This window comes from Macaca thibetana, chromosome 2 (genome assembly GCF_024542745.1).
Source record: "Macaca thibetana thibetana isolate TM-01 chromosome 2, ASM2454274v1, whole genome shotgun sequence".
NCBI lineage: Eukaryota > Metazoa > Chordata > Mammalia > Primates > Cercopithecidae > Macaca > Macaca thibetana.
In genome coordinates, this window is record NC_065579.1 from 80816623 (window position 1) to 80830110 (window position 13488).

Sequence of the window (13488 nt, forward strand, 5' to 3'; positions counted from 1 at the left end):
TGTTAGTGCTCAAAAGATTTCAGATGTTGGAGCATTTCAGATTAGAGGTATTCCATCTATATTTAGCACCACCTGTGAAATATTCTGCCACCCCTACCTCTCAAAATAATAAAGGAAAAAAACCTAAATTAAGATTAGATTAATCTTAATTAATTAGATGAAGCCGTTAGCTACAACCACCAATATAAGGAAAAGATTAACCTTATACTATAGGAATCCAATAAATAAAATACAGAATGTAGAAAACTTCACAGGACAAATAAAAGGGAAAAAATAGGTAGAAGCATAAGCTATACCCAGTAACCAAACATAATGTATAAATTTTGTTGATTCTGTAAAAACATATTAGGAGTAGTTCAGAAAAATCAAAGCTAAGTAGACAGTTGGTAGTGTTAAATTATTGTCAACATCTCACATCCATTAGGATAGTCACTAGCAAACAAACAGCAAATGTCCAGTGTGTAGAACCCTGTTGTACTGTTGGTAGGGATGTAAAATGGTGCTGCTGCTCTGGAAAGAGTACAGAACTTTTTCAAGGGGGCAGGGGGGAACCCTAGAATTACCATATGATCCAGCAATCCCTGTTCTGAGATCCCAAAAAGAATTCCAGTTCTAAAAAGAGTTGAAATCAACATGTCAAAGAGATTTGCACATCCATGTTCAAAGCAAGACTATTCATAATAGCCAAAAGGTAGAAGCAACCCAAATGTCTACCAACAAATGAATGGATAAAGAAAATATGGTCTGACTTCCATTCAACACAGTACTTACTGGAAGTCCTAGCCAGAGCAATCAGACAAGAAAAGACATCAAGGGCATCCAAATCGGTGAAGAGGAAGGCAAACTGTTGCTGTTTGCTGATAATATGATTGTATACCTAGAAAACCCTAAAGACTCCTCCAAAAAGCTCCTAGAAGTGATAAAATGAATTCAGCAAAGTTTCAAGATACAAAATTAATATACACATCAACAGTGACCAAGTGGAGAATCAAATCAAGAACTCCCTTTTACAGCTATTGTAATAGCTGCAAAAATAAAATAAAATACTTAGGAATATAGCTAACCAAGGAGATGAAAGACCTCTACAAGGAAAACTAAAAAACACTGCTGAAAGGAATCACAGATGACACAAACAGAAACACATCCCAAGTTCATGGATGGGTAGAATCAGTATTTTGAAAATGACCATACTGCCAAAAGCAATCTACAAATTCAATGCAATTCCCATCAAAATACTGCCAACATTCTTCACAGAAATACAAAAAACAGTCCTAAAATCCTATGGAATCAGAGAAGAGCCCACATAGCCAAAGCAAGACTAAGCCAAAATAACCAATTTGGAGTCATAAACATTACCTGACCTCAAACTATACTATAAGGCCACAGTCACCAAAGCAGCATGGTACTGGTATAAAAATGGGCATATAGGCCAATGGAACAGAATAGGGAACCCAAAAATAAAGCCAAATACTTACAGTCAACTGATCTTCGACCAAGCAAACAAAAACACAAAGTGGGGATAGGACACCCTATTCAATGAATGGTGCTGGGAGAACTGGCAAGCCACACATAGAAGAAGGAAACTGTATCCTCATTTCTCACCTTACACAAAAATCAACTCAAGATGGATCCAAGAGTTAAATCTAACACCTGAACCCATAAAAATTCTAGAAGATAACATTGAAAAAACCCTTCTAGACACTAGCTTGGGCAACAACTTCATGACCAAGAACCCCAAAGCAAATGCAACAAAAACAAAGATAAATTAAGATGGGACTTAATTATTAACTAAAAAGCTTCTGCACGGCAAAAGAAACAATCAGCAGAGAAAACAGAGTGAGAGAAAATCTCCACAATCCATGCATCCAACAAAGATTCTGTAGATCCAGAATCTACAAGGAACTCAAAGCAGCAAGAAAAAAACAAATAATCCCATTAAAAAAAAAGTGGGCTAAGGACATGAATAGACAATTCTCAAAAGAAGAAATACAAATGACCAACAAACGCATGAAAAAATACTCAGTATCACTAAAAATAAGAGAAATGCAAATCAAAACCACAATGTGATGCCACCTTACTCCTGCAAGAATGGCTGTAATCAAAAAATGAAAAAATAATAGACGTTGGCATGGATGTGGTGAAAAGGGAACACTTACACTGCTGGTGGGAATGTAAACTAGTACAACCACTAAGGACATCAGTGTGGAGATTCCTTAAAGAACTAAAAGTAGAACTACCATTTGATCAAGTAATCCCACTACTGGCTATCTACCCAGAGAAAAAGAAGTCATTATACGAAACAGATACTTGCACACGCATGATTATAGCAGCACAATTTGCAACTACAAAACTATGGAAACAGCCCATCAATCAACAAGTGGATAAAGAAATTGTGGTATGTGTATATACACCATGGAATACTATTCAGTCATAAGAAGGAATGGAATAATGGCATTCATAGCAACCTGGATGGAATGAGAGACCATTATTCTAAGTGAAGTAACTCAGGAATGAAAACCACAACATTGCATGTTCTCACTCATAAGTGGGAGCTAAGCAATGAGGAGGACGCAACGGCATAAGAATATACAATGGACTTTGTGGACTGGGGGAAAGGGTGGGGGATGGAGAGGGATGAAAGACTATACTTTGGGCACAGTATACACTGCTCCAGTGATGAGTACACCAAAATCTCAGAAATCACCACTAAAGAACTTATCCACGTAACCAACCACCACCTATTCCCCAAAAACCGATTGAAATTAAAAAAACATACAAAAAAAAAAAAAGAAAATGTGGTATGTACATACAATGGAATTTCATTTTGCCTTAAAAAAGACAAGGAAATAATGTCACAGGTTACAATACAGATCATCATGTTAAACAAAAGCAGCCAATCTCAAAAAGACAAATACTATATGGTGCTACCTATATGACGTATCTAGCAAAATCAGAAACAAATAAAAGGGTTGTTGCCAGAGGACGGGCTGGGAGGAGAGTGGGGTGTTGGGAACTTGCAGGGGGGTGGGAGAGGGTGGGTGCTGTTTAATGGGTATACAGTTTTGGTTTTGCAGTGAGCACAGATCACGCCACTGCACTTCAGCCTGGGCAACAGGGTGAGACTGTCTCAAAAAATAATAAATAAAAAGTCAAAATAATAATATACACCTGCTGGCCAATGGGTCCTACTAATGCAATATGAGATAATTACAAAAAAGTAGTTATGAAACATTTGATACAGGAAAGCAGCTATAAATCATGATTTAAGGTGCAAAAAAAAAAATTTTTTTTTGAGATGGTGTCTCAGTCAGCCAGACTGGAGTGCAGTGGCTTACTGCAACCTATGCCTCCCGGGTTCAAGGGATTCTCTTGCCTCAGCCTCCCAAGCAGCTGAGATTAAAGGTGTACGCCACCACGCCTGGCTAATTTTTGTATTTTTAGTAGAGATGGGGTTTCACCACGTTGGCCAGGCTGGTCTCGAACTTCTGATCTCTCAAGTGATCCACCTGCCTCGGCCTCCCCAAAGTGCTGGTATTACAGGCATGAGCCACTGCACCTGGCCATAAGGTGCGATTATATTTAAAATTACCTGTGTCTAGGTAAAAGAAGGGTGAAGGCAAAAAAGGATGTTATGAATCCCTCATATTATTTTAACAAGAACAATGATCAACAAGGGAAATAAAAATGTTTGAGGAGATGGATATCCCATTTATCCTAACTTGATCATTTTATATCTATACAAGCATCAAAGCATGCACCGTACAATAAGTACAACTACTATATATCAACTTTTTTAAATTTTAAAAGAAAAAAAACACTGTTGAGGGTAGGTAGGGAGGTGGTAGAGGTAACTGTATATAATCCCACTAAGCATTCTGGCATTTTCAGAGAAAATAAATATGACATACTACACAGCACAGGTTCAACCCAGAATGTTATCGCATTTCTGAGGGTCATGGGAAAACCACACCATTTTTGAACCAATACCTATAAATTTACTAGCACATCTGGCCAAATATATAGAAATGGCTTCAGTGTCCTTAGCTAGACTGTCAGCAAGTTTGCTGTAATCTTGGTCTACTTCATCTCTCACACACACTAACATACATACATATATACATACACACACATGCAAACACAAACTTCTGTGATGATATTAAAATGATTTCAGAGATTTTCAAAAAAACTGACAAACATGTTTGGGATGATCTAATTTACAATGCAGTCTATGAGCAGTTATAAAACCAGTCTGTGAATAGCACATAAAAACTTTCACTTAAGGATAGGCACCTGTATCTCAGATACCCAACTGGTCTGATTGCCAAGGGAGACGTGCCACAAATACTAAGGATCCGACAACAAAGAAGAGTAACAGGTTTCAAATGTGAACTTCATTTGAACAAAAACTTCATGTGAACAAAAAGTCAAGAGCAGACACTCCAAATACCAAAGTTGATTTACCATGGATGTATTTCTTTCATGAGAAACTCTAGCGCTCCCTGGGAAACAGCAGATTTAGTGGTTAATGAGTCACCAGAGCAACCCAAAGACCCCAGCAAGTGCTTTATAAATTAACAAAAAAACATGTCATCCTTTGTGCTAGGTAAAGCTTGGCTTGGGGGGTGGGGAATATGTTATTTTCTTCAACATTTCCTATCAACCCCTGAGAGAGAAAAGAAAAAGGAGAGAGAAGGAGAGGAAAGGGAGGAGGGTGAGGAGGATGCAGAGAGAGGAAAAGAACAGGGAATGGAAGAGGTCAACCTTTTTTTCCCAACAGGAATTCAGAAGAGTTTAGACAGAGAAAATCCTCCTCCTATCAACATACTGAAAACAATCCATCTCCAATAGGAATTATTTCTGGGAATATTTTCACAAATATCTTACCCACTTATTCTGGTTCTCAACTTTTAATAGTTTTTCTTTCAGAATGATACATCATTTCCCACCAAATTCTATAAACCTCAATCAGTTTCTCTGCCTCCCTAATTTAGTAAAAATAAAATTGTTGGTAATGAACTCCAGAAAATATTTATAAATGTAAGATGTTATTATTTAATTCTTAAAAAAAGTAAAAATTCATTTCTCTTCTATTTATTGATCCCCAAAATAAACAACAATATTATTTTGGTAAGAAATTATTTTTTAAGAGAGAATCACTCTGACTTCTAGTTAACAATGATAAGCACTTGACATACAGCTAGAATAAACCTTAGAAATTAAGTCCAATTCCATCATCTAAGATTTACAAGAGTACCTGCCAAAAGTCAAAGATTCATAGTATATTCAGGAAATAAAGCAAATGCCAGCTCTCAGAGTCCAGTAGTCTTTCTGCTATATCAAATGATTGCCATTTATATTCTACAGTGAAAGACTTCTTAAAAATCCTCTCAAATAGGTAAGAATGACTCTCCTTAAAATGATTAATTACAATAGTAGAATCCTAGCCATTTAAATGCACATAACTAAAAAATATTAAGATAAATGCAATACACAAAAACAATCTATTTTAGTGAAATGATGGACAAAAATAGAAGAGCAAAATGCCACTGTTGCATTTCTAACAAGAAAGTACTATTCACAAAATATAGTTCATTTGACAAAACACAAGACCATCACGATATAACAATATTTTTCATCCTGATGACTGTAGCTGTTTTTAAAAGTACAGAACACAGAAATCTTCAGCTGGACACGGTGGCTTGCACCTGTAATCCCAGCACTTTGGGAAGCTCAGGCGGGCGGATCACCTGAGGTCAGGGGTTTGAGACCAGTCTGGCCAACATGGTGAAACCCTGTCTCCTACTAAAACTACAAAAAATTAGCTGGGCGTGGTGGCGCATGTCTGTAATCCCAGCTACTTGGGAGGCTGAGGCAGGATAATCTCTTTAACCCGGGAGGTGGAGGTTACAGTGAGCCGAGATCACACCATTGCACTCCAGTCTGGGTGACAAGAGTGAAACTCCATCTCAAAACAGGAAGAAAAAGAAAGAAAAGAAAAGAGAAATTTTCAAAAGTTGCAATTTTTCCTTTACCAAATATTCAAAAGTTACTTTTAAGTAACTTAAATTACATATATTTAAAAAGAATAAAAATTAAAAACAAAAAAACAAAAAAACACTTACTTAGCTTGGGAACACATGTATTTTGTCAAATTGTGAGAAACTTTCAAAATTCGCAAAAGATTCTAAAAACAAGAGAATAATAAACACTCTGACATTGGGAGCTGGAGAGTCTTACCATTGGCAGTGCATTGATGTGGGGATGTGCAACTGAATATCCGGTCACCGCCAATCACAAGTTGCTGTTGTTGATGCTGAGGAAAAGGAAAGTAAAGTATTCAATGTGCCCTAAAACACATTCAGTTTAAAAGATTTTCCATACCAAATGTTACATGTTTGAAATATTCTTTAAAGTCCCCACCAGTGAATTTCTTTCTCCCTCAAGTAATTGTTATCATAAACAACAGCAGCAACTTTTGAGTGCTTAATACTTGGCAAGTCTTTAGAATGTTCATAAGAGGTTGGCATAGTGAATAAAATGAGACTCAAAGAGATTAACCTGCACACAAGTGGTCTCACCACAATTCAACTCAACTTGCGTAAATATTACTGTATTAAGGTCCAATTAGTATGTTCATAATCTAAAACCATGGGCCACCAAGAATGACATAAACTTGCATTCTATATTCTGTTTAATAATAAAGAAAAATATGTCATTGGTTTAGAAACAATTTCAATCAAAACTTACTAATTTTGATCTCTTTAGACTTTACGTATTTTATAGGGCTTATCCAGTTTTCTCAATTGCTAAGTCAGGGCATATTATATTCCATAAACCCTCTGTGTAAATAAAAAAGTTATACTTCATGGCCGGGCGCGGTGGCTCACGCCTGTAATCCCAGCACTTTGGAAGGCCGAGGCAGGCGGATCACCTGAGGTCAGGAATTCGAGACCAGCCTGGCCAACATGGTGAAACCCTGTCTCTACTAAAAATACAAAAATCAGCCGTGCGTGGTGGCTGGCGCCTGTAATCCCAGCTACTCGGGAGGCTGAGGCAAGAGAATTGCTTGAACCCAGAAGGCGGAGGTTGCAGTGAGCCAAGACCACGCCATTGCACTCCAGCCTGGGGGACAATAGCAAGACTTCGTCTCAAAAAAACCAAAAAGTTATACTTCACATACCATGTCAGAGCAGACGCTTAGTTGGAACACTGACCAGTACAGTTTCCGTCATGGAGTACAATTTCGTAAAGAGTAAAATCAAGCTGACACCACAGAAAGGAGTTTACTATAATATATGGGAGGTTTAGCTCCTACACCAATTAGGTAAAGTTAAGAAGATAACTAAGTAAATGATGATTATGCCACTTACACTATCCCACCAATCCCTGTGGCTTCAAAACAGGGCATAGGCGTGAGCCCCCAAGGTTTGTTGCCTAGAGGCACTTGTGAGCTACTTGATAGGTCTTTTCTAGCATGGACTGAGGAAATGTTCTTTAGACATCATGTCTAGATACCACTAGAATCTGTTTACCTCAAGGTCGTTTGTTATGAACATCGATTATTTCAAAATAAAGTTTTTGTCAATTTTTGAGCTAAAGTTATATAAGGCTGCTTGTTATCTAAAAATCAACAGAGCACTTTTGTCACAAAAATTTTTGCATACATGCATTCAATTTATTTATAATTAACATGTACTACTTATATTTTAAAACACATATAAGAGGTCAGGCACAGTGACTCACGCCTGTAATCCTAACACTTCAGGATGCCGAGGCGGGCCGCTTGAACTCAGGAGTTCGAAACCAGCCTGGGCAGCATGGCAAAACCTCATCTCTCCCAAATATACAAAAAATCAGGCATGGTGGCGCACAGGTCGTGGTCCCAGCTACTCGGGAGGCTGGGGCACGAGAGTTGCTTGAGCCTGGGAGGCGGAGGCTGCAGTGAGCCGAGATGGCCATGCCCCTGCATTTCAGTCTGTGTGATAGAGACTCTGTCCCAAACAAAAAAAATTCCCATTATAAGTAAAAGGCAGATAAACAATGTACTTACAGTGCTATATTTTTGTTCATAACATTCTACATCCTTAATGTCTTAATGATAGTTTTACATCATTAGCTAGTATCTTAAGGTAAAACTTAATCGTAGAGCAAAGCTCATCAATACCAATAGTGAATATTGCACTTTTTTTTTTTTTTTTTTTTGAGACAGAGTCTCACTCTGTCACCCAGGCTGAAGTGCCGTGGCACAATATCAGCTCACTGCAAACTCCGCCTCCTGCGTTCAAGTGATTCTCCTGGTCTCAGCCACCCGAGTAGCTGGGACTACAGGTACAAGTCACCACACCTGGCTAATTTTGGTATTTTTAGTAGAGACGGGTTTTCACCATGTTGGCCAGACTGGTCTCGAACTCCTGACCTCAAGCGATTCACACGTCTCGGCCTCCCAAAGTGCTGGGATTACAGGAGTGAGCCACTGCGCCCCGTGGAATAATCTACATTTCAAATACCTTTCTTGATAATCACTAATTTTTTCAGACATCTATAAAATGATTAGATAATAGCAAGTGAAGAGTTCATTCTCATAGTTTAAGTATTGGCTCTGCCATTTTCTTTCTTTCTTTCTTTCTTTTTTTTGAAATGGAGTCTCGCTCTGTCCCCCAGGCTGGAGTGCAATGGCACAATTTCAGCTTACTGTAACCTTCGGCTCCCAGATTCAAGCGATTCTCCTGCCTCAGCCTCCTGAGTAACTGGGACTACAGGCACGCACCACCATGGCCGGCTAATTCTGTATTTTTTAGTAGAGACAGGGTTTCTCCATGTTGGTCAGGCTGGTCTCGACCTTGGGTGATCCGCCCACCTCAGCCTCCCAAAGTGCTGGGATTACAGGCGTGAGCCACCATGCCCAGCCATGATAATGGCTAATTTTTTCATACATCTATTAAATGATTAGATCATAGTAAGTGAAGAGTTCATTCTTGTAGTTTAAGTATTGGCTCTGCCATGTTCTTGTTTCTTACAATTTTGGTTTTAGATGCAATTTTTTTCTCTACCTTTGTCTTCATTCATTCATTTAGCTTTTCCTATTAATACTACAAGTCTTTTAAGAAGAAAGACCACAATAGTGATTTAATAGTTGATGACATCGTTAAAAAGTGATTCTAGGATTTGAAGGATGAATAAATACATGAAAAATGGTATACCAATTGCACATGCAATTTAATCTGGAAAATTTCTAGAAACATATGCAGGGCCATATTTTTTCTCTCTTAAGATGTTTTCCTAGTCAACTCATTGACCTATGTCCTGGCCATCATGCAATGCATTTATAAAGCACATCTCATAATTAAAATAAATATCTAAATTTTAAAAGATATAGTGATATACTTTACAAAGGAATTACAAAACTTAAGGTGCATTTAACATAATCTGACAATGTGTATTCAAACTATTTGTATTAAAGGAATTCAAGTCCAAAACAGGCATATCCTGTCTTATCTACGTTTCTACTTTTACTCAACATTCTCAAATCTCATCACAGCAGATCACTGTGACTCTCTTATCTGCACTCTTTGGCTGCCATGACATTCCTCATTCCTCACCAGAAATGTCCTTCTGACTATGGTTCTGCTCACAATATCCCTCCTTCAAAGATCAGGCCAAATCAGCTTCCTCCATTAATTATCCACCCCACCATCCAGAGAGAGAAAAATGAGCCCCAGCCTAACATATCTCCCTTTCCACAACTGCATAGTGCCTTATTCTTTCATCATGCCTCTCTGATCAAATTTCTGGAGACCCAAGACTGATGTAATCATCTTGCTGTCTCCCAACAGAACTAAGAATAGTGCCTTGAACATACATGGTTCTTAAGATATACATGTTGATAAAATGTTAAAATATCTAGATATTGAGGAATGAATTTACACATATTTGAAAATAAAATGCAGTAGAGACTGAATTACTGCACAAATAAATCACACTGGGAAGGAAAAACTCAGCAGTGGATTGTTATTTTGAAAATGCTTGGCCGGGCGCGGTGGCTCACGCCTGTAATCCCAGCACTTTGGGAGGCCGAGGCGGGCGGATCACAAGGTCAGGAGATCGAGACCACAGTGAAACCCCGTCTCTACTAAAAATACAAAAAATTAGCCGGGCGCGGTGGCGGGCGCCTGTAGTCCCAGCTACTCAGGAGGCTGAGGCAGGAGAATGGCGTAAACCCAGGAGGCGGAGCTTGCAGTGAGCTGAGATCGCGCCACTGCACTCCAGCCTGGGCGACAGAGCGAGACTCCGTCTCAAAAAACAAAAACAAAAACAAAAAAAAAAAAAAGAAAATGCTTGAGAGAACCTGGTTATACCAATAATTTTAATACCACTTCCAGAAGGTGACCAATAAAGGTTGATCTTCTATCATTAACAAAAAGCTCAATTAGTACATGATCAATCACATTATTGGTGTAAAAACTATCACCTCCTTTGTGTACTACATAAACTGAATCTATTTACTCTACTTCTTGTAATAAAATAAATGGCTGCAGGGTTTGTGTTTTGTCTCCAAACAAAAAGCTTTGCTTCCAAAAATGTATTTCAAAGCATTTTATCTAAAGTAAATGATTAATTTTAAATAAGGCTTTTAGCATAGAAAGACACTGTTGACTTAGCAGACATCTTCTAAGATCTGCCACCTACGCATAATTAGGAAGATTTTTTTAAGATGCAAAAATTCTAGAACAGCAAATTATATATTTTGACTGCTCTTCAAAAATACTACACTGCAGTGTCTAGAAGTAAATTTATTTAATTTATAGATAACTTTGAAAAGCTAATGGACATTATGGGCCCTTTTCCTAGACAAAGGTACAAACACAATAAATACTTACTTAAGGTAGCAACACTCTAATCTAGAACCTACTGGTCAGTAACAAGTTCAAGGAAGTATATCTGGTATCCTTTATAAAAAAAAGTTTTAAAAAAATTTTTTAGCGTACAGAATTTGGGAAAGTCATCCCATGAATTAAGAGAAAAATATAATCCCGGCACTTTGGAAGGCCAAGGCAGGGAGATCACTTGAGGTCAGAAGGTTTGGGTGGATCACTTGAGGTCAGAAGGTTAAGACCAGCCTGGTGAACATGGAGAAACCTCATCTTTAGGGAAAATACAAAAATTAGCCAAGTGTGGTGGCAGATGCCTGTAATTCCAGCTACTCAGGAGGCTGACGCAGGAGAATCACTTGAACCCAGGAGGCAGAGGTTGCAGTGAGCTGAGATCACACCACTGCATTCCAGCCTGGGTGATACAGCGAGACTCTGTCTCCCAAAAAAACAAAACAAAACACACACACACACACAAAAAGGAGAAAGAAAGAAGAGAGAGAGAGAAATACATGAGAATCCTACCAGAACTGACTCTGCTTAGAAAGATTTTTATTAAATTAACTCCCAGGAAAAATCACAGAAAAAGTTCAAATTAAATTGCTTAGCACATGATTGAAGGCACAATTAAGAAAAAACAAAAACAGTACTACCTCCTAATGAAAAGATTAATACATATTTGTAAATCAGAGTTTCAACTGAATCTTCTTAATCCGTTTTACAAAAAGGAATGTTAGTATGTTATCTCCAACAACATACTACGCATACATCAAAGCCTTTAAGCATTATATCCTCCACTGTCCTCACCCCATCCTCATTTCCCATGGAATTTACACATACAGATAATATTCCAGACAGCCAGAAGGTAAGGCAGGTGAAAAGCAGAAGGAGCTATAACAGCAGGGATATCTTAAGTGACTCTGAGATCAGACTCACTGTCAGATCATGCACAGCTTTGCAATTACTGCCTATGTTTTCATTTCCATTTGTTACTTAAGCAATTTGGGGAAAACTGATTCAAAAGTTATCTGACTCCATTTTTTAAAATAAGCTATTCTCAAGATCACATACTCACATAAAGAGAAGACGATTTAAACATACACTGGTGTCTAATCACCTAATTGTTACCTTAGTTGAGTTAGTTTCACCGGTAACATCACATGTAATTGAATTTTATGTTAAGATTATACAAAAATAAACTATTGTGCAAGAATAAAACAAAAAAACTATCAAGTGTTTCTAAATTTGTCTATCACTGGGTAAGCAATGCAATTAAAAATAGCAAAAACTCTCTTACAATGACCCACAGAGTTCTTAAAATTAAAGGTTGTTTTGAACAGTTTATAATGCTAATATAAGTCAAGTTTATTATTTTGGCACTAACACCTACACATCGAAAGCTTCCAGTTCACAAACCTTCAGTGATAGGGATGCTGAACATGAGAAAAGGCTTACACTCCAAATTTATGGATACTTGAAAACTAATATAAAAATGTATGGATCATTTTAAGTTACTTTTTTTTAAGTGAGTACAGCATTAATGTGTAAATATAACTGTTTTCTCCAAAATAAGTTATTAATGGTGTAATTTACAGTGCCTTTGAAATACCACAGATATGACACTGTTTTCTTGTTTACACGAAGTTTGACAGCTGCTAAACCCTTTGTTAAAAAAGTAGTTTGGAAGAAAGAAACAAGTGTGGGGGGCGGGGTAGGGGACCAGCAGAAATAGCAATGAGGATCTAAGAAATAATACATGGGGGTAAAAAAAAAAATGAAGCTTTGTTGCCTAAGACCACACAGGTGGGTACACTGGCACTTAAGTTAGAAGAGAAAAATGACATTCCTACATCTTACTAGATTTCTCACTCTTCCTAAGGTTTGAATATCTGATTCAAGGTATTACAAATTTGAATAGCTAATTAGGCTACAACACAAAAATCATTCAGTTGAACAACACATTTCCAGTAAAAATAACAGCAGCTCTGCCAAGAAGACTAAGTCTTTGATTAACTCTGTCCTACAGAAATGCCCCAGATTAGAACCTAACTATGACGTGGTGAGCCCCTCACTCAGATGTAATTGGTCTAGGGTAGGACCTACATCACTTGCATTTAAAATCCTCCCCACCAACCCTGGGGGGTTTCAATGGTGGTTGAGAACCACTGGGCGTATGGGTGTCAGTGTGTGGGTGTGTGTGCGCATGTGTACGATTCCAATGGGGACTGAGAACCACTGGGGGGGGGGGGGGGGTGTGTGACAGGGGAGGGGACAGGATGGAAAATTTTACTAGTCAGGTTCTAATTATTAATCTAAGGCAGGAGAGTCACTTCTTTCAAATACTAGATTGCAAAGTGAGAAGTGTTCAGAACTAGAGGGAGAAATATGTTAATACTATGTGAGACTAAGTTCTTTATTAATCTAATTTTAAGATTAATGATGACAAACAAAAGATAAACTCAATCTGTCTCCCAAAAATGAACAGAAAAGTAAGGACAATGATAATGAAGACACCATAAACAGAAAGAGGGCTAAAAAGACTACAAAACATAACAAAAAAAAGAAGAAGAAAATGCATAAAAATACATAAAGCCCAAATGAGCCTCAGCTAAATGTGACA

The 13488-nt window shown here is 37.8% G+C and overlaps 1 protein-coding gene across 7 annotated transcripts in view; it reads right to left on the minus strand.

Moving 5' to 3' along the window:
* Window positions 1-13488, minus strand: part of TBL1XR1 (TBL1X/Y related 1) — a 183952-nt gene that overhangs the window by 73578 nt on the left and 96886 nt on the right. For 5 of the 7 annotated variants that reach the window (XM_050778298.1, XM_050778293.1, XM_050778292.1 and 2 more), the window contains exon 2: window positions 6238-6313. The exons of the other annotated variants lie outside the window; for them this stretch is intronic. Coding sequence is in view for 1 of the 5 variants with exons in the window: in XM_050778291.1 (XP_050634248.1) it covers window positions 6238-6313 (76 nt within the window). In the remaining 4 variants the exon portion in view is untranslated. The remainder of the gene's footprint in view (window positions 1-6237; window positions 6314-13488) is intronic. 7 annotated transcript variants of the gene reach the window in all.